Source organism: Abramis brama (assembly GCF_963993115.1).
Source record: "Abramis brama genome assembly, chromosome: 3".
Lineage (NCBI taxonomy): Eukaryota > Metazoa > Chordata > Actinopteri > Cypriniformes > Leuciscidae > Abramis > Abramis brama.
In genome coordinates this window covers 14,494,625-14,521,796 of record NC_139965.1, presented here as the reverse complement: position 1 = coordinate 14,521,796, position 27,172 = coordinate 14,494,625, and the positions used below count along the sequence as shown (strand labels likewise).

Sequence of the window (27,172 nt, the reverse complement as noted above, 5' to 3'; positions counted from 1 at the left end):
GCTGGCATAGCATGAGAAGTGAAACTCTTCTTGAGGTTGGATCAGTTTAGTAGCATTATAAAGTCATGCAGTTCAGTCACAGTTGGTCTAGTAGTAGCATTGGTTTGCCAAAGCAGGGCAATGACATTAAACATTTCATCATCTGCTTCTTTGAGCTTTATAGCTTTAGAATGCTAGTTGACTTTTGATCTAGTTGGAAGGTTGAGTGGAATTTCCAATCTGAGCCAATCGGGTAGTTTTACCTTTTACCAGCCGATATTCATGTGCCTGTTATGCTGTAATTTTCCAGGAAGAGCAGTGTGTGGTAAGACAGTTGGGTTTTATTGGAACAAATAAATCTGTGTTAAGTAGACTTTAATGTGGTTAATTAAAATGTCTCTTAAGCTTACCAGGGCTGCATTTATTTGATCAAATTTAGTCATTTTGTGAAATATTATCACAATTTCAAATAACTGTTTACTATTTTAATATGTTATAAAATGTAATTTATTCCTATGATCAAAGCTGAGTTTTCAGCTGATTTGCTGCTCATGAAACTTTTTTTTTTTTTTTTTGGAAAACTGATAATATCAGCTGTTCTAAATCCACTGTAAAACACGGCTTCAAGGTGCTTATTGCTTTTATAAAACGGTTACTCCATAAAAATATTCATTTTAATATAAATTTTATTCATAAAATAAACATCAGCAACAAAAAATATAACGTTATATCACATTTATTCCTCCGCCAAGCAATGTAGTTCTAAAGAGGTTGCTAAGCAACAAAGAATCATAAACGGCAGTTGCGCAGTAATACTAATGTAATGCGGTCACAGCAGAGCCATCTCTCTATGGCTCTGGGTCACAGGAGTATGTTTGTTGAATAATTTACAACGGCTTCGAACGCGGCTCAACCAATCAGAATCAAGGTCTGGAACTATCCGTTTTATAATATACATTTTTCAGGATTCTTTGATGAATAGAAAAAAATTGCATTTGTTTAAAATATATATCATTTAAGACATTTATAAGTCACATTTTAATGTTTCTTTCTATAAGATTATATTTATGCAAGTGTTAATGGCGTTTCATTGCAAAATTCAGCATCCTAGTTAATCATTAGCAAAGCTTAGAAATGCAAGTCACACGATGAGTCATGAATCATTTATTTATTTAGCTACATATTTTACCGTTTTCACGTTAATTCATTTCAAACATGCTCACAAAACATCGCTTAACCATTTCAAATGTGTTTTGGTCTTACAAAAAGAGAAAATGGAAATAAAAATATACAGGAGAACCAAGCAAACTGATCTCTCACCCAAAGTAACATTTACATTCAAGTTGCATTAACACTGTGGCTCACAACATAGTGAATAAAACAAATGAATAGCAACTTGTCCATTGAAAATCAATTCAATGAGGATAAATAGCCATTTAAATGAGACATGTAAAGGCATCCACTTCACCACTACTCTGGCTTTGTGTGTTCCACTCGATGCTTTCATTACATTTGTAATGTAAACTTGCTCAAATGATAAATTATCTGGATACGGAAGGTCAATGTAAAGGATTGTGCCCAAAGAGATAAGAAAATATTATTGATGACATCCTAAAGCCTAAACTGGGATAAATATGCTAAAACCCAGATGTTTAGACCACAATCAAGTGCACAAGACAAACCAAATGAAGCAGCATTGGGAGCCAGCCGGGTGACGTTTCAGCAAAAAAAGAAAAACTATATAGTATGTGGTAACTTCATTCTGTCTACTGGAGCACCAATATGTGTATATTGGTGTAACATTGACATCTAGTGGTCATGTGGTTTACTTCATATCAGCGCTACGGCGCTTAAGCTTCTCTGGGTTGTTGGAAGCCATCTGGGAGAAATCCCTGAAGATATCATGATAGGTGTCATCACCTACAGGAGGAACATAAAAAACAGAAAAATTTGTATTAGAATAATTTCCAAGGAATAAGAAACACAACTTTAAAGGGACTATATGTGAATTAATTGCATTTGTATTGGCAATGTGTGAACAGCTTGAAAGAAACTAAAAAAACGAGACCTTTTCCGACTTCCTAGGTTGTCTATGAAAGCCTGTGGACTGATTTTTATGTGAAGGACACGGGATGTTTTTGCCGAAAAAAAAGAAGAAAAAAAATCAAAATACGTTCACTCAAGTGCCTCTCTTCCGTTCGACGTTCAGGATAATGCCGAAAGAGCCATTCTGTACTGTAATATCATTATCAATGTGTTATGCAAAGAAAAGGGCCGAGTCTGGATGTTCGTTAAAAGTATAGGTATTTTAAACTTTGTTTTGTCAAAGCAAAGAACGAAGAAGATCTTCACCGTGAGTATTAAATCACGCTCGAGCACACGAGTGCAGTTCACTAAACAGCCACCGGTGTCGCTAATAACAAGCGTTTCTGAATTCTACATATAGCCCCTTTGAGTAATCAGCAAAACATCAATTTATTTGCATCCTTATTTGTTACAGACGTAAGACTTGAATAATCTTACAGTACATTGCATTTGATTTCCAAAACAAATAAGACTTGAGTATGTACTACAGTCATATATTGTATGAGTGTGTGAATTATATCCCCTGTGTGTGTGTGAAATGATTAAAGATGGAAAACCTGGAGTCAAACAGAGTTTAACAAGGTCTAACAAGATGGAAGAATCAGCCTGATGTCAACACCAGCACCCAGAAGAGAAGAGTTAGATTTGTAGTAGTACATAATTGCAGTTGTTATTCATACGTAAGGGAGTACGGTAACAGGATTACCTGTCGCACGCAGTGCAGAGGACACACACTGCAAGCAGGAGACACCTGGCCACCCGTCTCAGGACATGCGCACACACACACACACACAAGCACAAACACACCACAGCAAAATCTGATTTGTATACAGAGACACATGGACAAACTGCCATAAACGTAAAAAGCATAAGCACCACAGAAAAAGCACACCTGCAAACATCTGGCACTGCAATACGAGCATCAGATTCAGAGTAACAGAATCATATTCATTTTCATATTGGAAAGCCAAATATTAAAACGGATCATAATGCTCTGTCTAAATGATCACCAGGGTCTGAAGTTTTGATTTGATGTATTTAATGATGGTTAATTGTAAACATGTTGGTTAAATGCTGGTGATTCCCCATGCAATGCCAAATGTCCATGCCAATCCCATAACAGCCGAATCACTCGCATTTATGAAGGAAATACTAGTGTTTGCAAGGTATGATTAGATACAGGGAGATGGAAAGAACAAGAGACAGAATGATAGATAGATAGATAGATAGATAGATAGATAGATAGATAGATAGATAGATAGATAGATAGATAGATAGATAGATAGATAGATATGAAATAGGTAGATATGAAAAAGATAGATATGAAAGATAGATGGATAGACAGAATGATAGATAGACAGACAGACAGACAGATAGATAGGTAGATATGAAAGACAGATAGATAAATAGATAGATAGATATGAAAGATATATATATATAGATAGATATGAAAGATAGATATGACAGATAGATGGATAGACAGACAGACAGACAGATATAGATAGATAGATAGGTAGATATGAAAGATAGATATGAAAGATAGATAGATAGATAGATAGATAGATAGATAGATAGATAGATAGATAGATAGATAGATAGATAGATAGATAGATAGATTCTACATTGCGGTCAATTACATTTTAACATTAACAATCAATGGGAGCTTTTCTAAATGAGTTTTTATACAAAACTAGGTTTGAATAGAATCTGTATGTTAAGTAGTTTAAGCCAAATTATGTAAATGGAGCAAACTGTAAAGAAGAAGAAGAAGATGAAACATTTCAGCACGGTGATATCTTGCAAGCACTGTAATGACCGACTGAGTTTATCCTTTACATTATGTTAAAAAAATAAATAAAAAACCCCTGCAATGCCTAATCAGGTCTCACCAGATATTAAATAAATCAAACCCATACTAGCTCAAAAATTAAAAAAACACTGTACATTCCACTTCAGGTGTTTCTAATAGATGAATAAACACCAGCCATAAAAACAAAAAACAGATTTTTGTAAAAGCATACTGTCACAGTACATGACTCATGCAAAACCATCAGTACAAACAGTACTAATACCAACTAATAAAAATATTATAAAACTTCAAATCAAAACTTTACCACAGGTACTAAAATAACTGAAATGAAGTCCAAATCTTTTACACAGTGTCAATGTAATACTCTACCGTTGGTAATGTTAGCGGTGAACTAATAGTGTAACACAGTTTTGGAGTTCCCAACAAAACCATTATGTGCTATTAAAAACGTAGTGTTAACATTCAGTGTTACCATGTGTTTTAAAGTGCTTCGTCAAAGTGCACAAACCCACATACTGTCCTTCCTTCCTTTTAATTCTCTGTTACACTCAAGGTTTCCTCTGTTTTATCATCTGAATGCACAGCTAGTTAATTCTGGCCAGCTGATGCCCGACCACTTAGCTGATTCTTGATGGTTTGAAAGCTTTTCTTAGTGTGTCCAATCACAGCCCCAGCCCCGCCCCCAGCACCAAAGCCCCGCCCCTCAGAATGACCTGATGGAGTGCCGTCCATCTCCCGCATCTCCTTGTTCATCTTGGCTATCCGGAGTCTGGGAGGAAAACCACAGCGGATGACATTGTTAATTGAGTTATTAGCAGGAAGAGCTTCATCAAATGTCCCGTAAACGGATTAGTGCAGTTTTCAGCGGACACTCTCCATCTATCAAAGACTACTCACAGCGTGACGATGTCGGCGTTGGCGTTATCTATGGCTATGCCGATCGGGTCCTTATCGTCAGTGTCTTTTGCATTGTAGTCCGCTCCTCTCTTAAGAAACAGACACACCAACCTATGACAGCACAGATGCACACGTTAGGTCAGAGGTCGGCAAACTTTATGTTACGAAGTGCCATTTTTAGGTTTCCTAGTTCATCACTGTATGTGACTGTAATGTATAAATACACATAACCATATCTGAAAAGTTCATATCAGCTTTGATGATCAAACATTACTTGCTCATTTGATTAGTTACACAGAAATAGTGCAGAATCTTAAATATTTTGAGGCAATTTTCCATAATTTTGTTTAATTTGTCAAAATCCTATAAATTTGTTTCTTTTCAAATTTGTAGTCTGCTACACGTGAACAGAAATTGCACGTCGCCATCGTGTTTGATAGGACTCTAAATACTTGCTCTGAAATGTATAGCATTACCTTTTTTTCCTCAAAGCTAAGCGCAACAAATACAGCAGAACAGCCGTGAGCTTATAAATCAAACGGATTTAAGAATCACTCGGTCACACCAAGTATAAAGATAACTATAATGATCTATAGATACGAACTATATTAATGTGCGTTCACGCCATGTAGTAATTACGAGATTTCATCTTAAAAAGACTTCAGGCGTTAATAGTTTTGCAAGAGAATTGCATAATTCCCAGTCTGAGGACGTGGACAGCTCTGAATACAACGTCACGTGTTGTCATCTTGAGACTACATTAATTACGACCATATTGTTCTGTTTATTATAAGTGCGCTGCAAGTAAGTCATCCATCGCTTTAAATGCTCAAGCTCTTAAAAGTCTGGTTGATTCTGATTGGCTGTCAATTTTTTTTATCATCCATCGGCTGGAAAAAAAATATTCTGAAAGTGAGTCCTACAATATTGTTTTTTTATCGTTATAGTTGTGGTGTGAGCTGTGCTATTCTTTTATATTCAGAAAGATTTTAGAACAGACCTGTAACTCAACTTTATCTCCTAAGTTAATAAAACATGTCTTCTCTGTGGATACTAAAGTAAACACTAAATGTAAAACTGTTATTCTAGCAATATCATGATGAAGACCTGAGCGGTCGAAACTTGCGCTGTAAATAAATATATATTAAAACACCAGATGTAAACAGGCAAGTGTCTCCCTCGTCAACTTGTGATCCGATCGACCAAAACGCATCTCAACACTAGGTGTAAACGGGCCGGTTTCACAAAGCTATTTTAGACCGGTCTATAGTGTTAGACAAGTCTAAAATTTGCTCATAGACTAGGCTAATGCAAGTTAGACTGTTTTTACAAAAATAAAGACTGACTTAATTTAGACCAAAAAAAATTAGACACCTTATATTACCCCCAGGCTAACTTAGGTCTAAGACTCTATGTTACCTTGGCAACCAGCAGTAACAATCAGTTACATTACAAACAGCCAAAAGAAATGGGAAAATGGCTCATAATTTAAACATTTCTTCTTGTTACTACATTCTCCGCTAAATTTCCCAAGTAAAATGTCCTTGTAACTGTTATACTCCTCCAATGAACACATATTTTCCGCTGGGGTAAACTGCACTGAGCGGTTGAATGCGCTTACTCGATCCGCCATGTTTTTTGTTTTGAAAAGTGTCTTATTTTACCCAGAATGCATTGCAGTGTAGTCCTACTTAAGATAGTCAGAGTCTTAAGTGCTTTGTGCAACGGTCTGATTTAGATGTCTATCTGAAGTCTGACCATCTACTATATCTAAGCCATAGTCAAAGTCTATCTTTGTGAAACCGGCCCCTGGGCCTTATTTGGCATAGCTGTAGATTCAGCTGTGGTACACCGATTCAACAGCAGGGTGCGCCGTCGGTGACAAGTTCTGCAGGAAACGCTGGCATTGAGTAAAAGACTGATCTTGGAATTTTAAGAATCGATATCATGAACATAACTGTTCAAATGAATATCGCTATTAATCAGGAAATCAGCCCTAGTGTCTAAGTGTGTTACCCTGTATGTCCCAGTATGGTAGCATGGTGTAATGGTCCCCTGCCGTTCGAGTCCACCTGGTTAACATTAGCGCCGTTCTGCAGGAGGAACTCACAGGCTGCCAAGGAATTCTGCAGGGAGAAATACACAGTAATTATTCACTGTAATACACACTCAAAACATGAATGCTGGACTCACACACACACACACACACACACACACACACACACACACACACACACACACACACACTCACAGCCATAGCAGCTTGTATTAGTGGAGTTCTGCTGTCTTCGGCCACATTGACCCAGTTGACGTCAGCGCCGTGTGCCAGAGCGTCTGCCATGAGAGGGAAATGCTGCATCGCCACAGATCGATACAGCAAAGCCCCGGGATGAAGACCACTCAGATCCTCCTCTTCATCATTCTCTGTGCAGAGAGAAAGAGAGAGTCAGTATGGAGTTTGTGTAGTCAAATGGATGTGTGAACATCATATCTGTGTGTGTGTGTAACCTTTATGAGAGCTGGAATTGATCTTCATTATCTCACTTGGGCTCAGGCCTGTAGGGGAAACATCAAGAAACTGATTAGATCAGTAGAAACTGGGAAACTTATCTTCATTGTTTCAATTTACTAGGGTCATCGTGTGTGTTTGTGTCAAGGTTACTTACTATAGTTTTGCATTATTTTTAGATTTACTATACTAGTTTGAGTTTATATTTTATATTAACAGTTTTATTTTATTTTAATCATCATATCAACTCATCAAATACTGCAAGATGAGCACTGATTATTTTAATAACAGCAATGTTTAAGATGTCAGGTTACATTTGATTCACATGGAGTCCAACTTTTTCGAATATTATCTTTCATGCAGTGTGTAATATCTCTGTGAATCTAAAAGGTCTGCAAAGTTTAAAGATGCATGATAAATAAAGTTATTGTCTCCTAAAAGAAAGAATTGATTCTGAACTGTTGAATTGTCTCACTTCCTGTTACAAACCTACGTAACAATGTAACTCATTTGCATAATGCCAGTCTGAGGTCTTCATTGGCTGCCTGTGAACAACGTCTACTTTGACCCTCAAGCACTGTAGTTGTAGCTGAGACTGGAAGAGTTTGGTTCGTGTCGTTCATGTCGAGAAGACGCTGTTTCAGCGCTGAGAATCCACTTTGATGCACTTCAAAAGGACGAGGAATTGTGCTGGATTTGATACGGAAAAACTTGCGCCATCGTTACTGTTCGTATGTGTATGCAAGCACTAAGGAAGCCTCCGGAGCGGAAATTTAGATATGGTAATAGGCATTTCATTTCTGACAGCCAATCACAACAGACCGGGCCGTCTGACCAATCAGAGCAAAGTAGACTTGCGGAAAGGAGGGGTTTGGAGAGACTGAATCTTCAAACAAACCGCTTTCAGACTTTTTGAGAAATGAGGTGATGTGAAGAGTATCTTATGAGAAATAGTTTTTTGACCTGGGATGCATGTAATCATATTGTAGGAGACCTCTAAACAAAATTAGGAGTAAATAGCATAATAGGGGCACTTTAAATACAAGAGAACACAAAATTGACTTGTGCGCTTAAATGAAATGCTCTGAGATGGATTTAACTTGCAAGTTACTTAAAAAGTGTTTATAACAATGAACAGCTCTGCTGTATCCCACCAGTCACTGCGGTTTGATGTGAGTCCATCTTTGTTATCAGTATCAGTAACTTTACTGGCGTCTCATCAGCATCTGCATGTGGGATCGTCTAATTACACACGGATCAGATTATTACATGCCAGGTCGTTTTTTTTCAGTTTGGTAGCATTTTAGTTTTTAACTTACTTTGCATTCATTATTTTATTACAGTTTATGAAAATATGTTTAAACCAATATTTTGAGTACCGTGTCCGAGTTTTCGTTTTCGTTTTATTTCGAGTACACATAACCCTGTTGTACGCATTTCTATGCTGAACATTTCTATGCTCAATATAAATACAGACTCTTGGTTCTTGGGTGCATGACTCTTACACATATATATGTGTAAATTATAGCATGTCGTGAGTTTGTGGGCATGTGTGTGTGTGTGTGTGTGTGTGTGTTTACCCGTGAGTCGTGGCAGAGTGGCTCGGTTGGGTTTGGGTTTGATGGCAGGACGTGGTCTGTCCTGCGTGGTTGCTCGGTTTCGTCGGGCACTGGAGCGCCGCAGGACCGTTGCTCGACCGGTCTCAGGGAGCTTGTGGATGAACTTCTTCTCTACATACTTAGAGCGAATCCACGACTCTTTATCTTGCCTAAGAAAACATATACTGATTATATATTCCAAACAAAATTCTGTGGTTTTAGTGATGACTAGCATTACAAAACACACACACACACACACACACACACACACTAGGGCTTTCGATTATTTAACATGTTAACTTTACATATTACTGCGTGATGTAGCCTATAGAGTGCAGTTAGAAAATGCCCCTAAAATTCAAGATATCAGGCAAAAATGCCCCGTATGAGTTTTTGTTTCATATTTATATCATATGATAGTTAAGCAATATCACACGAGTAACGAGCACAATTTCACATGAGTGCTATTTTTGTCCCGAATAGCACGAGTGCAAATGTGATATTGGTTTTATACAACAGTTCAATAAATAATAAGCTAATATTGTGTTATATTTTATACATGAAATTGTCTGCTTTTGCTCAATTTTGCCAATTGAGAATATTACCTATAAAGCCAGAGCAGAACTGTTGTGCGTCGTTTCTGAATGAATCTGCGTTTTGACCGAATTAATCGGATGAACCAATGATTCAATGGCCTGTTCATAAAGAGAGCCATTTACTTAATTCCTCAATGAATCAACTGTTTAAACTAATCGAATGAAAGAATGACTCAATGACTTACTCATTTAGAGATTTACCGCCACCTACTGGCAGTTTCTTATTAAGAGTATAATTTCATTAAAAAAACCTAAAATTCATTTTTCCATATTAATAAAAATAATATAAAAACATTAAAAGGATAGTTCACCCAAAAATGAAAATTCTGTCATCATTTACTCACCCTCATGGCTGTTGAAGCCTAAAAGTTTATGTGTAATAAATTCTATGTTGAATCAAATAATACAAAAAAAAATTCTAAAGCTACTTTTTCTAATGTCTATTTGATGCTTTTCTCATTTAACACAATAATGACTTTAAATGTTCTTTTGGGGGCAATTTCTCAGCCAAATTTGATGTAAGATTAATCGCCACATCGTGTAATTAATTGGATTAAAAAAAATGTAATCGCTTGACAACCCTATACACACACACACACACACACACACATAATATATTACATACTGTATCCACGACTTTCCCGAACTCTGACCTTTCCCGTGATCGCTATGGCAACGTAGAACAAGCCGGTATCGAACTTCCGGTTTACGTTAGCCTGAAGATACCGCTATCAGAGAGCTTTAACAAGCCCAAACAATTTGCTTGGATAATGAGGAGTAGAGCTTAGATCGGGCCAAAAAAATCAAGCCCGACCCTACCTGAGCCCGTTGTGTCCGAGCCCGGCCCAACACATTAACTGTAATTATGAGCCCGAGCCCAATTTAGACCCAATCATTTTTAATACGTGGGCCGTTATAACCAGGGGCGGCACCAGATAATTTTTTAACGTGTGCTGAGGGGGTGCTATTATATATAAATACTTTTAATAAATGAGCAAAAATTGGCCACTTAATATTTAATATTCAATTATTTTAATGATCACAATTAAAGTATTAATGTTATTAAATTGAACAAGCACAACATTCGGCATTCAATCAAATATTAATAAAGATTTATTATTATTAATAATGTTATTTCAACACAATATCTCATTATTTTGACATCATATGTGTGCCGAGTGTGCGTGCAATAAGCAAGATGTGCATTTGTAAATCCAGTGAAACGCGTGCATTGATTTTTATTAATAAACTAGTGTTTTCTGTCAGTGTCTGCTGCAAAGATGAAGATGATCATGGTGTTCACTTTTCATAATCAACATAGATGGAAAAAAATTGCATTATAATATTTGAACAAATATGAAACTAAATGCTCTTATTTAATGGCTACAACAAATATAGGCCAACATACTGTCTATTTGTACAAATTGCTGCACATTCAAGTTAATTCTCGAATTAATTTTCAAATTATTGAAAACAATAAACATACCACTTAAAAATATATATACAGTTGTACTGCAGTTTTTTCTAAGTAGTGTTACAAGAAACACTCTTTCTGCGTAGAGGGTCCGTTTATGTTGGAAACAACTCCCATTCATAAAATCCTTCAGTTTTCGCGTGTTGTTTGTGCACCTGACAACGGTACACGTTGAGCCACAAGGAGCCATTACTTATCTGTCAGCATTACTACTTGTCAGTATTAATCAGTTTCACCCGTTTGTACCGCGACGCGAGTATCCCTTGTGTGCAAGCTTCATTAAGCGTTACGCTAAACCGGAACTGAGATACCGGCAACAGGAAGTATCGAGTGTCATGGCGACGCCCATTAAGACTCGCAGGAAAGTTGTGGATATACATATAACAACATCTTTCATATAGACATGCTGATGAAAGGTTAAGTAGAAAACAAAGCAAAACTGCCAATTAACTAGTACACTGCATTTACTGTACCTTGGACTAGAGGGGTGGGGTTTCTTGATTGTGATCTCATCAATACGCGCCTCATAGATCTTGTTAATGGCTGTGTTTCCTAACTCACACATGAGCTGTAGAAATAGAGAGATGAAAAAATAGAAGCAGCAGAAATGGACAAAATGAGAGGTGTGACTAATCAAAGTGCAACATTTTTATCTCATACATAAATACATGAGCATGACGTGCATGCTTTCTTACCTTGACGAGCTCTGGTTCCCATGAGTCCAGCGTAAGGGATCGTACCTTTGAGAAGTGGACACCTAAACTCCTGCAAACACGAAACCCAATTCAGATGCATGTTCGTATGATACGTTATATAGCTGTGTGTGTGTGTGTGTTACCTGTGTATGCCAGAGCAGGTAATGCACAGTGTGATGCCCAGATTAATAGAGGCCCAGTCGGGTCCGGGCTCCCCGCAGTCACAGCACTGTCCGTTCCCGGAGATGGCCTGCACCTCCTCCAGAGCCTCCCGATGAGACGATTCCGGCTCCCCACTGCTCAAGCGCACACTTCCCCCAGACACTGAGCTGCAGCGATCTCTCTGTTGAACACACACATGTCCACTTTTAACACATCTATCGCCTTCTTCAAAATTATGTGAAGACTGTGGATTTTGTGGCAAAGACTACGTTCAAGAGTTTTACACGCCAGGCTGTTATTGTTGGGACATCGTTATATTTTCACGCTCCTAAACATTAACTGTGATTGGTTGCTTTACATGTCAGTCAGATGACCTCTGGCCGGTCCTTGGCCAATGAAAGCTGTCAACTGTGATGAAGGTCAGTCTGAAGGTCTGGCTACACAGAACTAGTCTGTAGTTGGATTGTCACAATATCAAAAATTCTGTAATTTATACCAGTACCACTGAAATTTCATGTTTCTTGAGGCCATTTTCGACACCAAACAAAAGGAATACACTACTGAACACACTACTTTATTATTATTTTTACTATTAATAAAACTAACTGAACAAACTGAATAAAAACTGTAACATACTTTTCACATATTTCTCAATTTATTACGCAAAGTAAACTTTGCTTCATGTTTTTCAAGTAAACGGTGAGGAATAAACTAAATAAATACCTCTTAATAGTGTAGTTTGATTAATATTGATGACATTTTAGACAGGGGCAGGTCTCTTTGCCTGCATTTGCAAGACTTAACACACATTTGTAATATTTTGTTATATATATGAGATTTCTTTGCCCATCAGTTTACATTCTTTTAAAATAAATGCCAAGACTCAAGGCATTTTGAAGAAAAAGCACAATTGAATGGTGCATGTAACCACATCACAGCAAGATGTGATCATTCAGAGCATACGTGAAAATATGCCTGTGAATGCTGCAAAGCAAGCTATCAGCCAGACGGCAGTGAATGCACAGGTATTCAGCACAAACAATACTGTAGAAAGATTGTTATCGTTATATTATTTTTTATTTTAACTTGGTACTTTTGACACACCTAGTCAGTAGTAATATACTGTAATAATAAGTAGCTTTATATAAATCTATAGAACTCAATGGAATGTCTGCACTTAGATATTTTAGTTAAACGTGTGTGTGTGTGTGTGTGTGAGTGACGTACAGAGCTAAGATTGTCATCTCTTCTGTCCTGGAATGCTGAGGCGATGCTGTTCTGGACAGCGCTGATCCAGCTTTGCTGCTGTCGCTCTGAATCAGCCTGTAATAAACAGCTCCTACACAATCACACACACAAACACACACACACAAACACACACACCCTGTCATTTGGAGAATGGGATATGTACAGACTTGCCTAAATGTAGAATAACATATTTACAGGACTGTTTACAGTCAAATTGCAGCAAGAACACTACAAGAATCAGAAAAATGTTGCATGCTCAAAAATACAAATGGCAGACCAGTTCTGACAGTTTAGTGCACGTGCGCACACACATACACGCACATGCACGCACACACACACACAGACTCACTTGGAGGGAGAGACAACCTCAAAGCAGAATCGTCTGTCTTGTTCACTGAAGGGCTTCACTGTGCATAACCGCAAGTCCTCAACAACAACAGTGATCTGCTCCTGTTACAGAGACAGACAGAGAGCTTGTTTGAATAAAACTGATGCGGTCTGCTTGTGCAATGTGTTTCTAAGGTAAAAAAAAACAAGAAACAGTTTAAACAGCCTCTAAATTCTTTCCAATACACAAAATTTGTGGGTTTATAAGTATCAGCATGTGTGTGTGAAACGATGTGGCATTACTTCTATTGGTTAATGCTACGTGATCCTTATGTTAGACAATCTGATACTTACATTATGTTTCTTTTGGTAAACCAGCTGGTTCTTCTGAATGGAGAACCAGCGCCTGCAGTATGAACACACACACACACACACACACACACACACACACACACACCATGGCCATGTAAGGTATTAATAATGCAATCAGACAAATGATTGTAATTCAACTCAGACCTACAGCCTTTGAAATCACACTCAAACCCCCTCAACGGACACACAAACACAAAAGGGTAACAGGTGAAAGAGCAAATACTTCTGCTTTACACATTACTGCAAAATATAAATGTATGATATGAAATATAAAATGAGTTTCAAGAGGAATATTTGCCAATAATGAGTGAAACTGAACTCAAAAGATAAAAAATGTTTTTCAAAGAGGTTAATAGTTACAAAGAATCACATGAACAAAGACAGAAAGACTAATAATAATTACCCTTCATCACAGCTTTACAAATAACTAAAGAATTCAATGAAAAATAAATGCATAATCATAGACCTCCAAAAAGTAAACTTAACAGAACCACTAAATTATGATTAGTGTTTAGTCATGTATTATCTTTTTAGTAATCTACTACTAAATTTAGTTTACTATTTTTAATATTATCAATATTGATTTTCAAAGTAACGAGAAAAACCCTGTGATTATGCAGATATTGGAAGAGTGCTGTACCTGCTCCATGTTTTGAACGCATTGCTGGCTCTCTTGTACAGGTAACCTTCCATTGCGATGCCATTGGGTGCATCTGGGCTGAAGTCCATAATGGAGTCATCATACGACACATCCTAAAGACAGTCACACACATATATCTTCCCTTAGATACATGCATAGTGTCTTTGTGTAGAGATACAATGGTGCATGTGTGTGTGTGTGAGAGAGAGAGAGTCTTACTACCTTTTTCTTGACGGCACTGAGACTCTGCTCCATGTCCCTTTTCTCTCTCGCAGAATTCAGGACCATTTGAGTATACTAGACAAAAAGAGGAGAAATGATCGTCACATTTTATAGTTCATTCCTTTATTTGTGTTACAGGAGCAATGTACACCACAGTGGCTCAAATCAGTTTTTTTCCACCATGCGGATCTGTTTTTAGAGAACAAAAAATATTATATTTTTTGGCGAATTTAAAATCCCTTTCACACCAAAGTGAAATGAATAAGCCTCAGGCTGACGGAAATGCAAATTCACGCCTGTACAGTAGAGGGCGCAACTCAAACAAACCCGTCAGCTGTGCCACCGCTCTCTGGACTGCAGAAAAATACTAGGATGCAGGAGAAGAAAGTTCAACACTCTTTCTTCAGCAAAGACATTGCTTAATAAAGTGAGATTAAATACATAAAGTATATTTGTGCAACCTAATATAATTAGAGTTTGCATTTCACTGTTTTATTTATTTTGAGTAATACTGAATCTGCACTTACTCACGATTTCTCTCAACATGGGGACAGTCAATACATGTGAAAAAGTAACTTGCGTTACTTATTTAAAAAAAGTACTGAGTAATGAGTTACTTAGTTACTTGAAAAAGTAATCTGATTACATAACTCGTGTTACTTGTAATGCGTTACCACCAACGCTGGTTTTATGTAGAAATAAATCTGACTCTTTTCAGATTGTTTGCTTTGTGAAAAGCAAGGTTGGAATGATGTAAAAGCAAACCAGTTCAATCATCATAACAGCAAGCTTGATTAATCCTTGACGTGACCTATAAATAAATGTATTCTACACAGAAATATACACAAATAAGTTTGTTTGAATTTGTTGAAATGCTGCATTTATTGCTAATGCAAGACAAGAAGTTCTACATTCTATTAATTTTATATGCATTAAACTAAATATTATGTGACATTAAATGATATTATGAAATTTTCTGTGGATGTTACAATGGTTATTTAAGCATGCAAATCAGCCAGGGTATCATTGCCTGTTTAGACAAGTATCTTTTACAGGCCAGACAAAACAAAAACAAACATGTGATAATCTGACAAAACATCAGATTTGAGCAGAAAATCAGAAACGGGCATGTGAGCGTATGGCAGATAGGACAGAAAATCCTGAAAAGATGGAAACACTTTGATACTGAGGTTTGGACCATTTAACTAGATCTCAGAATGGAAGTTTAATTGTATATCATACAATTATAAACACATGCACTGAGGTTCAGCCTAAATTCCCGCTGCTGTATGTAGCTATTATGTGACCTTTCTTGTCAAGAGTTGTGATAAGTCCTCTATAATTGAGGTCTATCTGGGGTGCGGCGGGTTTTTGGACAACGGTTAGTGAGGAGTCCAAGTGCACGTCACGCAGGGCTTAACTGAATAGGAGAGGATGTTAGATACGCTGGGACTTGCTCAACTTCCTGACCTGTTTCAAGAAGAGGTCACCAAGATCACCTTCTCCACTTTCGCTTGTTATTTTCCATGGAATTTCCAGTTCTTTCCCCCTATCTTTTCCACTCTCACTTTTGTGGTCTCCCTGCTTTTCCACTTGTCCCCAATTCTGTAACACTATACTGGTAAAAACACGTCTCGATCCCAGCCACGTCTAATTTATTTAAGTTGTCCCTCGACCCTGACAATGTTTCCATTTTTTTCACTTGCAATCTGTATAATGCTCTAAAGACGTTCGCTGCTATGAATAGGCTCTTGCGATCTCTCTTGACATTTGTCTTGCTAAGCTTTTCACCATTTCCTGTGCTTACAGGAAGCTACGAGCAGGTTTTGTGGTTTTCGCAGGCCAGTAGAAGGTGAGTAAGTTTCCTGTCTAAAACGTCTACATTTCAACTTCATGTTCCTCAGTAACATCAAGTCATTGCTTTGTCCAGATATTTACACACAAATACATGAATCTTCAACAACTTTTAAACATCATATAGGCAGTATTTGATCTCAGGTAACTTGTTAGTAAAATTAAAAACATGCAGATATTAGCAGATCTTAGAATTTGCATGTACATTTTAAGCCCACAAACTGGGGTTGGTGTTTGTTTACATTCTTATAAAGTGTTGAGGTATTTTTCAGGCAGTTTTACAGTTCTGTGAGCACAAAAGTATGTGCCAACACACACAAACCAGTGTGTGATACAAACTGTTTCCTGTTGTTGCTCACTCTGGCAGAAAAGTTCCTGTCATGATGGGCCATCATGTGATCTCTGAATTTGGTTTTTTTTTGTTTTTTTACTTCACAACATCAGTTTTATGTTTTTCTCCCTCAAAGCAACATGTACATTTGTCCTACTTGGTACTTCACACTTTTTCTTCCTTCCTCTCTTTTCAGTGCGTTTTTAAGCCACAAGCAGCTTCACGTGCTCATGACATATACATCGATCAAACGATAGATCGATTGATAGATAGATAGAGTTGTAATCTAAATTATTTAACCCCCATTGCAAATGCGGTTTATCTGCAAAATGTACAGACTTTCAGCTGTTTGCAATGAACAAATCAAACAAAAATAATTGAAATAGCTCAACACAACAAAAGTGGTTTCCCAAATTCAACTGAAAATGCAACTTTTAATGACTTCTGCAGTCTCAAAAGTATTCAACCCCTTTATGGCAAGCATCTTTAGTACTTAGTAGAAAACCCTTGTAAAAAAAAACGAGATATATAACCACACACTAGCTTCTGGCAGCGTTTCTGAGAAATCTTAGCCCATTCCTCATGTGCAATGGCCTCCAGTTCAGTCATATTCTTGGGTTGCTGCCTCAACTTCCTCACTGACGACATGACGTTTTCTCATAGGATTTCCTGATACTTCAATGAATCCATCTTGGCTTCCACACGCTACAGGTTTCCAGTGCCAGAGGATGCAAAGCAGCCGCAGAGCATCCTCGAGCCTATGGTGCCTTCCTCCAGACAAACCGCTGATCCATCGGGCCGAAAAGTTCCAGCTTGGTTTCATCGCTTCACAGAACAGAATCCTAAAACTTCTGTGGCTTATTTATATGATTTTGAGCACTTTTCTTGTGCTTTTGGGTCAGTAGTGGTGTACGTCTTGGAGTTCTGGCATGGAAACCGCATGCGTTTAGTACGCACCTTACTGTGCGGCTGAAACCTCAATGCCTGTTGCCACTAAGTTCTGTTATAGGTCTTTTGCAGTCCCTCGAGGGTTTTTCTGAACCTGCCTTCTCAGAAATATGGTTGATAGCTTTCTTTCTCTGCCCCGTCCATGTAGTGTAACTTTTATCTTTGAACTTGCGAACTATGCTTCCAACTGTGTCTCTAGGAACATTTCATTCCTTTGCTATCTTTTTGTATCCAGTTCCTTGTTTGTGAAGGGCGATGATATCTTCTCTTAACTTTTTGGACCTTTCTTTTGACTTAGCCATATTTCTAACATGCAGTCAAACATGACACTCAACAAACCTAGCCAGTTCAGATATTTCATGTGTTCTAGCTCAAGCACACCTGGTGCAACTAATCAAGCCCTTGATTAATTACATCAGGTGTGCTTGAGGCAACACCTGGGGTGCTTCTCAATATCCATCCTCATCTCCTCGCTCCTCCGTCCTCCGTCCTCCATCCTATGACCCGGAAACCGATCGAGCTCAGCCATCTTGAAGGACATCTCAATTCTCTAATTGCACCGCGAGGAATCGAGGATCGAGGAGTGAGGAGGCTTCCAGAGGAGTCATTAGCGAGGATACACAGGTGTATCCTATGCGGAAGAGAATTATCGACTTAAACGTGACGCACGTATAAATTCTCCTCCCCCTTCACATCGGTCACAATAATTTTGATTTATACTTTACCTTTGCAGTTTACATAAATCACACATCTCACATATTTCAACAGGGTATCTTGCTTTATTATTATTTATAATGAATTTCTTAAATAAACAAACTTCAACAACATAAGGGCAGATCCTTTGAGCGCTGTTGATGACGCGGTGAAGTGACGCTTGAGTGATCAAGTATTCCAATGTATAAAAAAAGCTTTCATTCGATTTCTCCGCCCTCATTTTCTTTCCTTGCGTCCTTCCCTCGCATCCTACAGGGGGTGGAGCTGAGACGCGAGGAAAGGAAACGAGGAAAGGAAACGAGGATGCACAAATAAGAATTGAGAAGCACACCTGTTTTGCAGATTTGTGCTGTTGTGAGGGATTCTATTAAGGGAGTTGAATAATTTTTAGACTGATTGAAGTTGAATTTGGGGAAACCACTTTTTAGACATTTTAGACAGACAGATAGACAGATAGATTATTCTCACCTCATCACTCAGCTGTTTTTGGTAGTTTTCCAGTTCTGTAAGTGACTGATAGCCCTGTTTGAAGAACAGAGCCTGGGCCTCCATAAGAGAAAGCATCTGACACACATTTACACAAGAGGCAAACACAAAAGCAAAACTGACTGTAAGTTCCCATTCAGTCCTGATTATTTTAAAGTGCCTCTATTATGCTTTTTCAAATATTACCTTTCATGCAGTGTGTAATATCGCTGTTTGTGGATGTAAAAGGTCTGCAAAGTTTTAAAGATCAAAGTGCACGACAAATAAAGTTATTGTCTCCTAAAAGAAAGAATTGATTCTGAACTGTTGAATTGTCTCGCTTCCTGTTACAAACCAACGTAACAATGTAACAAATTTGCATAATGCCAGTCTATGGTGTTCATTGGCTGCCTGTGAACAACGTCTACTTTGACCCTCAAACACTGTAGTTGTAGCTGAGACTGGAAGAGTTTGGTTCGAGTTGTCGACAGGTTGAAAAGATGCTGTTTTCAGCACTGAGAATCCACTTTGATGCAGTTCAAAAGGACGAGGACTCGCACTGGAATTGAAATGGTAAAACCGATGCTATCGTTATTGTTCGTATCACTGTGTATCAATCGCTGAGGAACATCCGGAGCTGAAATTCAGATATGGTAATAGGCGTTCTGTTTCCGTCAGCCGCTGTAAGCTGTAGACCAATCACAACAGACTGGGCCGTCTGACCAATCAGAGCAGAGTAGGGGTTCAAAGGAGGGGTTTAGACTAGAGAGACTGAATCTTCGAACAAACCGTTGCAGAATCTGTGAAAAAATTAGGTGATGTGTAATGTATATTTTGCACAAATGATTTTTTGACCTTGGATGCATGTAAACCTATTGCAGAAGACCTCCAAAACAAAACTAGGAACCTTTAAAAAGCATAATAGGGGCACTTTAATAAGATTCTTTCATAAAATACATTCTGTATTATGACACATACCGCCATAAGAATTTCAGTTTTCTTCTTGGACTCAATGACATTAATCTAGATTAGGAAGAGAGAGAGAAGGCGATTTACAATGGCAATAATAAAAGCAAAAACAAATATCCCAAAGGAGACAATACTAAATATGTCCATGCATGAAACTATGTGAGTGTGTTTGAGAATGAGTCTCTAAATACAGCACCCTAAAAGTATTTGGACTCAAATCATACAGTAAAAATATATAAATGTCATTACACTAGATAACAAACCAAATCTGCAAACAGGTGGTGTGTGAAAACTAAAAAGTGCCACGATGTTTTTGTCTTCATTCTCAACAATATTGTTTTATTAATTGAAACCCAACAATGTTTTTATAAAACATTTGCTTTAAAAGGTATGTTCAGATAAATACCATTAAGTTTGATATTTTAGTATATAATGCAAAGATATGAAAGAATACAGTATGTTTGAGACCGTTCTCTTTATTTTACAGCGTCTCTGTTACACATTACATGTCATTAATGTTGTAATACCTATAAATTATGCATAATTACATGCAACTAACCCTAAACCAAACCCTAACCCTATAGCAAGTACTTAATTAACATCACTCAGTACTTATAACTATAATTACACTGTAACACGGACACCTTTATGTTTGTACCTGCAGCACATAGTCCAGGGCTCCTGATCTGAAGGCTCTGCGTGCATTCAGTAGGTTATTGCTGGCCTCTTCCACCTCATGCTGTTTCCCGCGTGGAGCTTGAGCGTTCCTGCTCAGTGCCGTCTCCAGGTTCTCACTGCTTCGCTCGAATTCCTTCCGCACATCCTTGAAACGCTTCACATCCCTTTAGGGGGAGATACAGAACGAGTACATTTTTACAATCAGTTCCCTCTGAAGGGCCACTGCAGAAACATTTATGAGATTCATGACTTACTCTTTACTCAGACTCCCAAGTTCATGCATATGTTTACAGACAGCTTCATATTATACAAAAAAGAAAAAAAGAAAAGAAAATGTGCCTTGGTAAAAAGGCAGAGGAAGAAAAACTTACTCTTTCACAAAATTCTGTAGCTTCAACTTCACAGACTTTTGTGTGGATTCAATCACATCCTGTTTGGAGAAAAGACAAGCCGAAAGAAAAGTGAAAACAGGAACACATCTCCAGGCAGATTGTTGGCACGTTGGTTTCTAGTAGTGACAGTAACAGTAAAAAGGAAGAACTTGACTCACCTCTTGAGCACAAACAATGTCTGAAAGCTTTTTAGAAAACTTTTCTAAACACTCCTGAAAGAAAGAAACGCAGCCTCTATTATGCTTCCGTTAACTCTCAATCATTTCAAATCATTCCTTTTCCATTTTGCAAACACTACCGTTCAAAAGTTTGAGGTCAGTAAGACTTTCTAGAAGTCTCTAATGCTCACCAAGCATGTTTAATATATACAGTAAAAATAAAAACTTAAAATTGAGAATTTTCAGTATCATTTCTCCAGTCTTCAGTGTCACATGATCCTTCAGAAATTATTCTAATATGCTGATTTGATACTCATTTCTGATTATTATCAATGTAGAAATCAGTTGTGCAGCTTTATTAGCATTTACATTAGTATTTTTCAATTCTTTGTTTCAAATCTTAAAGTTTCCAACCTGAGGTAAACCTCTGTCGGAAAAAGTACAAATATCTTCACATCCCATATTTTACACTACACTGGGAATTGCTGTTGTTTCTCATATCGGTCTGGAATTTATCGTACAGCTGAACATTACCGTACAGTTCTGGAATTTACAATCTTGTTTCACTTCCTATACCTATACTTCAGATACCGTCACAGGTATCAGTTAGCACATGTGGGTTAGCCCTGTGTGAGTTCTTGTGTACAGTAAGTAATGCTAGTTTAAAATCCGTTACAGGACTGTTGATAGACTCACCCCCATAGTTCGGTCCTCAGAACAGTGGTGTCCCAGCTCTTTAAGGCCATTTACAAAGCTCTTACTGTTTAGGCAATAGGAACGGCCTGCATCCAGCATAGTGTGGCACTGTTTCACCAACTATACAAACACACATTTTTTTTCAGGATGTTATAATGTCATATTATTCATAACATACTAAAATTACAAACAAAGTTTGTGATCAGTTATATAAAGAGGACCTATTATGCCCTTTTTTAAAGTCTTGATGTTGTTTTTGGGCTCTATTAGAAGAGGTTTTCATGCTTGAATGTTCAAAAAAACATTATTTTTCACATATTTGACAATGTTGCAGCACCTCTCTTTCCAGTCTGTCAGTAACGCTCCGTTTAGTTCCTGTCTCTATGAAGCCCCTCCTTCTGAAAAGCGCAGTGTGCTCTGATTGGTCGGCTGGATCGGTGTACCGTGATTGGTCAATTGCTTCGAGCGTGTTTCGGAAATGTCCTGCACCTTACCATAACCACGAATTACAACACTACTAACGCAACTCAACCAGGCCTCGTTCCCTTTATTTTGTATATGCCTTGGGCAGGAATTATTTAAATGAGGAATATTGTGAAGTGTTCGTTCCCAGAAGAAAGTTTTAGGGCGTTTCAGGGAGTTCAGAAACAGTGACACTGACATAAAGAAGAACTCCCTTTGGAGTGACTTTGTGCTTTGTAACTTTTTTGCAGACCTTTTTCATCCTCAAACAGCAACATTACACACTAAAGAAAGTTAGAAATGTAAAAATGCATATAGGTCCTTTTTAACAAATTACTATGTAGATAAATTTGTAGGTCTCTGTGGTTTGAAACTATTCAGTCTAATAAATTTAAGGGGAAATTATCTTGGATTGAGGTTAAAACCTTTTCAATTGGCAATTCCTCTTTGTAGTTCCTCTGCATAACACTACATCACTTCACAAAAGAGAGGAACGATGACTTTTTTTTTTAAATTGAGGATTTGAGCATTTGACGGTCAAAACAATAAACCCTGTAGTATTTGGGATATTATTTTATGGTGTAAGCCTAAATATGATCCTCCGTTCTGATTTGGTTTAAAACGGTAGCAGAGATTTTTAGCATTTTCTGAAGAAAATGTGAGTAGGAGTGGTGCTTGTACTGTACATGCAAAACCCAACGCCGGTACGGCAGGATGTTGCCATAAAGTTGCATGCGTTCTGAATTGTAGATTGCATGCTGATAGGCAGATGCATACTGGTCCAAGTCTCCATGATAATTTGGTCTCTACTTAAAATAAGCCAATGGGATATATTTTCACCGGTTTTATCATGCGCAAGATGAAAAAAAGCACTTAGAAAAGTAGTAGCATATGTCTCCTCAACAAGCCACAGGATTTGAGGTATCAACGCAATGAGTTTCAATACGTGCTGACGTTTAAAACTAGGGTTAGTGGTTTGTTCGTATGTCACTGAGCACTAGTCACAATGATGCAGCACTAATAGTGAGTCTCTCAGCATTTCCTCACCTTCTCAAGTCTTGTCTCCAGTTCACTGACGTTGACCTCCACCTTCTCGATATCTGCCCTATTGAAATATAGCAAATACATTTTCACACACCAAACTCAAAAAAGAATGTAATCCCATTCATCTTAACTCACTACATTAAAAACTTCATTTACTTTGCACAAAACATATTAACCAAGTTAAATATTATTATTTCAGGGCCGCGTGATTGTGTGTATTTACGTGTATTTAAATGTGTTTATATCAAAGAATGTTCGCTTATCTGCGTTGTCAGACTTTTCTTTTAACACAGATAAACAGCTTGGTTTCCTGCTTTTTCACACATACAGACAGACAGACATAATGCTTATGTTTATAAAAAAAAAAAAAGTATTTCTAATGCATAAACAGTAACTGAGAGAAAGATTATAAAATAAATTGACTTTTTATCAATTTTTTATCGAACACTATGTGTTATCCAAGTAAAGGCTGGAATCCACTACACAACTTTTGCCCAAATTTGCCCTAATTTATAGTCTGAAGGAGTCGATGGTAGTTGCTGAAATGTTCAATAATATTATTTATCTGACTGCACTGATGCTGTTGTATGAGATCTGAACTGAGCTGGACGATAACATAATTTTTTCTGCAGAACTGCTTTATAGATGAAATTAACTAATTTAATAATTGATGATCTTTCCAACGGACTGAATCAACACTGAACTGACTTCAGCTGAACAACAGCAGAATTGCATTATTTTTCTATTATCACTGTGAAGCTGCTTTGAAACAATCTGTATTGCATAAAGCGCTGTAGAAATAAAGGGGACTTGACTTGACTTGAGAGTCAGAGCCAGTCTGCAGATTTTGGTCAGTCGGAGTAGATTAATTTCACACAAAAAAAATCGTATGAAGGGCACAAAGTCCGTTTTTTAGCTCCGGACTATGATTCTATCCAGTCGGATGATATAAAACATGTTTGATATGTTGAGATTATTTAAGAGCACATTTTGTTTTAATTTGTCAAACTTTTCTTCTTTTATTGCGAGAGTTTAAGTGCGTTGTGTGTTCACGCCCTGTAGGAATTACCGTAATTCCTACTTGTAAAAACGATCCTGTCCTCGTTGAACTCGTAATTACAACTTGTAAACTCAGAATTTTCGAAGAGCTCTCAAAGACTTTATGTACACAAAGATGGTGCACGCATATTACTTATAAATGTGAGAAAGTGAAACGCGCAACATTACAGAAGGCGTTTCAAAGATGGCCGCCGAGTGAAATGACTTAAAAGGGACTTTGGTCACACAGTCTAGTTTCTGACTGTCTCTTTGAAGCTCCTCCTTCTGAAAAGCTGTATGGTTGAATGTGCTCTGATTGGTTGGCTGGATCAGTGTGTTGTGATTGGTCGACCGCTTCAAGCGTGTTTGGGAAATGACACGGCCTTTACTATAACTGTGAGTTACAACACTAGCCTCACACCTTTGTTTTCCATATGCCTTGGTTGGGAATTATTTAAATGAGGAATATTGTGACGTGTTCGAAGTCTGAGGGCATGAACAGCTCAGAGGAGTGTATGATGCACAGGTTTCTTCTTCTTCTCTGTAACCATTTACAAAGCTAGCAAGTTTATGATGCCTTGTGTTTTAAAATCTGTTCATATTTCAAAAAGTTGTGTAGTGTATTCCAGCATTAAAGTATACTCAGAGCTTACATGGATGTGTACTCATCAAAAATGTAGGCTATTTGTTTGTGCAAAAATCTGTGTGATGAAGAAAAAGTTGTAGTTTCCGCAGCAATCCAAACCCTAAAACACACTTCCTGTCTCCTGTTTATCATTTCAGTATCTCTCGTCTCACTTCCTGCTCCCCACCACTACCCATCATCTACTTAGCAAACGGAGGCAGCCGCAGTCTGAAGTAAACTAGGCCTTGAATGTGTTTATGTCATTGGCCTTTGTACACCTTCATGGAAACTCTTACTTTTCAGTTGCTCTCTGAAGGTCAAAAGTGTCCATGCATGACAGTACTCTTGGTGTTAGACAAGTTCCACGTGTTCTCCATGTTTAGATTCGCATATGACAGATGAAAAGGGAAATTGTGTGTGTTTATGCAAGTAAATGACCTAATTTTTGAACTCACTACACCCTCTGAGTCTGCTCCCTCCGCAGCCACTTATGGCACTCAAACTTTCCATGCCCACTAAAACTACAGCCAAACCACAAAGAGAAAGGACAAATTATTTTCTAGACGATATATAATTGTTATTATTATAATTGTTATCATTATATATTCGCTTGAATGGTTAAAAATAGTGCTGACAAATCGATTATTCGCATGTAACATAAACGTTTGTGTGTACACATATATATGTACGCACACATAGAGACACGCACACACAGACATGCACAGACATGCACACACACACACACATATTATATAAACACAAGCTTTTACGTTAAATGCGATTAATTGCGATTAATCGATTTGACAGTACTAGAAACGTCCCATCATCACGGTGAAAAATGTGCCCTCCTACTCCACACAGCGCCACTTAATAATTATCCCATTCATTCCTTTTGTATGGACCTCAGCAAATTCTTTCCAGTGCCTTTGCAAGGGCATTTCACGCTGTTTTGAGAACAGTTTTAATCAAGCACGCCCAGGCCAAAACCATTCATTTGAACTTTATCTGACATGATCTTAGAACTACTTGGAAAAAACCTGCTACGTCATCCATTCTGCACATGACAGTCAAGTTTATCATTTAATGTGCTGCACGTTACCTGTCTTTTTATAAAACTATAATTTAATGCACATTTGTTATAATTTTTTTTTTTTTTTTACATTATTTTGAGTAGTTAAATATTTTCACAAAAGTGTGGGTGAAAGAAAGAAAAAAAGAGTAGCTTTCTTACCTGAATCGAGGGGAGTCTTTCAGGCACTCTTCAAAGTCCAGTTTGACAGTCATTTTGGGAATTTAAAACAACACAATTGATGCGAAGAATTCTATTAATTCCACACAGTTCCTTACGTGATGTGTCCGAACAATAGAGCTCCTTTATGCTGTAAACATCCAACCCCGTGGTGCTAACAACATCAGGAATCGTTTAGAAGGGATTAATTAAACCAGTCGTTTCCATTGGATGGTCTCGGTATAAATATCAGTCGGGTGTTGCCTGAAAACAAAAAAATGAAAAAGCATCGTTTCAAAGCTAAAACAATGTTTGTGTTTTTCAGGCAATTCACTTGAACAACGAGTCGCAGAAATAAAAATAATAACAATAATTCGTTAATAACATAAATACAAAAAGAACGAGTATTGGTAAAAGAAAATTAAGCAAACCATACCTATAATTATGGGCTCATTTCTTCCTAAATTCTCAAGAGCGCTCCATTATGCACGTTTCTTCCAATTATTATTAGTCCATAGATTCGTAATTTATACATAGATGTGTGTTTCCACTCATCAACCACCATGTCCTCGTACGTTTCCCTTATGTGTCTAAAACTTGCTCGCACTTCGCAGGAGAACTTTTTTTTTCCGCTCATGAATTTGTCACATTTGGTCCAACCCCCATTCACGCGCTTTATTTCCGGGTTTCGGTGCACCAATACATTCAAAGCAAGCCATGTCTGTTTTCAAACGGATTAATTCTAATTTATTATGCGTATGTAATGCACAATATTCATGTTTGAGGTGACAAGGTCTGAAAAACTGAAAAAGATACGTTGTTTTAAGCATAGCCTAGTCATTGCCACTGGTTATAGTGACCAGACAAATGAATGAGCTACTTCCACAATCCCAGTTTCAAAGCTTTTTTCAGGGAGTGTTCTCCAAAGTTTCTAACATCACGTGTCATCAAAACCA

General features: G+C 37.6%; 1 protein-coding gene across 2 annotated transcripts; it reads right to left on the bottom strand.

Moving 5' to 3' along the window:
- Positions 1–1,132: 1,132 nt before the first annotated feature.
- Positions 1,133–26,864, bottom strand: acap1 (ArfGAP with coiled-coil, ankyrin repeat and PH domains 1). 2 transcript variants are annotated; one of them, XR_014605407.1, is made up of 24 exons: positions 26,653–26,864; positions 26,220–26,480; positions 23,329–23,386; positions 21,820–21,939; positions 21,124–21,177; positions 20,945–21,003; positions 20,554–20,737; positions 19,905–19,949; positions 18,930–19,025; positions 14,615–14,689; positions 14,393–14,505; positions 13,735–13,786; positions 13,403–13,503; positions 13,033–13,144; positions 11,787–11,986; positions 11,644–11,713; positions 11,422–11,516; positions 8,861–9,048; positions 7,280–7,327; positions 7,023–7,195; positions 6,788–6,897; positions 4,772–4,882; positions 2,771–4,643; positions 1,133–1,899 (listed from the first exon to the last, which is right to left on the bottom strand). XR_014605407.1 is itself a non-coding variant. In XM_084108831.1 (24 exons), the coding sequence occupies exons 2-24, from the start codon at positions 26,270–26,272 to the stop codon at positions 1,805–1,807; spliced, it is 2,268 nt and encodes a 755-aa protein (XP_083964957.1). In that variant the 5' UTR covers positions 26,273–26,480; positions 26,653–26,864; the 3' UTR covers positions 1,133–1,804. The 2 variants fall into 2 exon arrangements, 1 of the variants encoding a protein (XP_083964957.1); XM_084108831.1 differs by having other exon boundaries at positions 4,588–4,643.
- Positions 26,865–27,172: the final 308 nt, after the last annotated feature.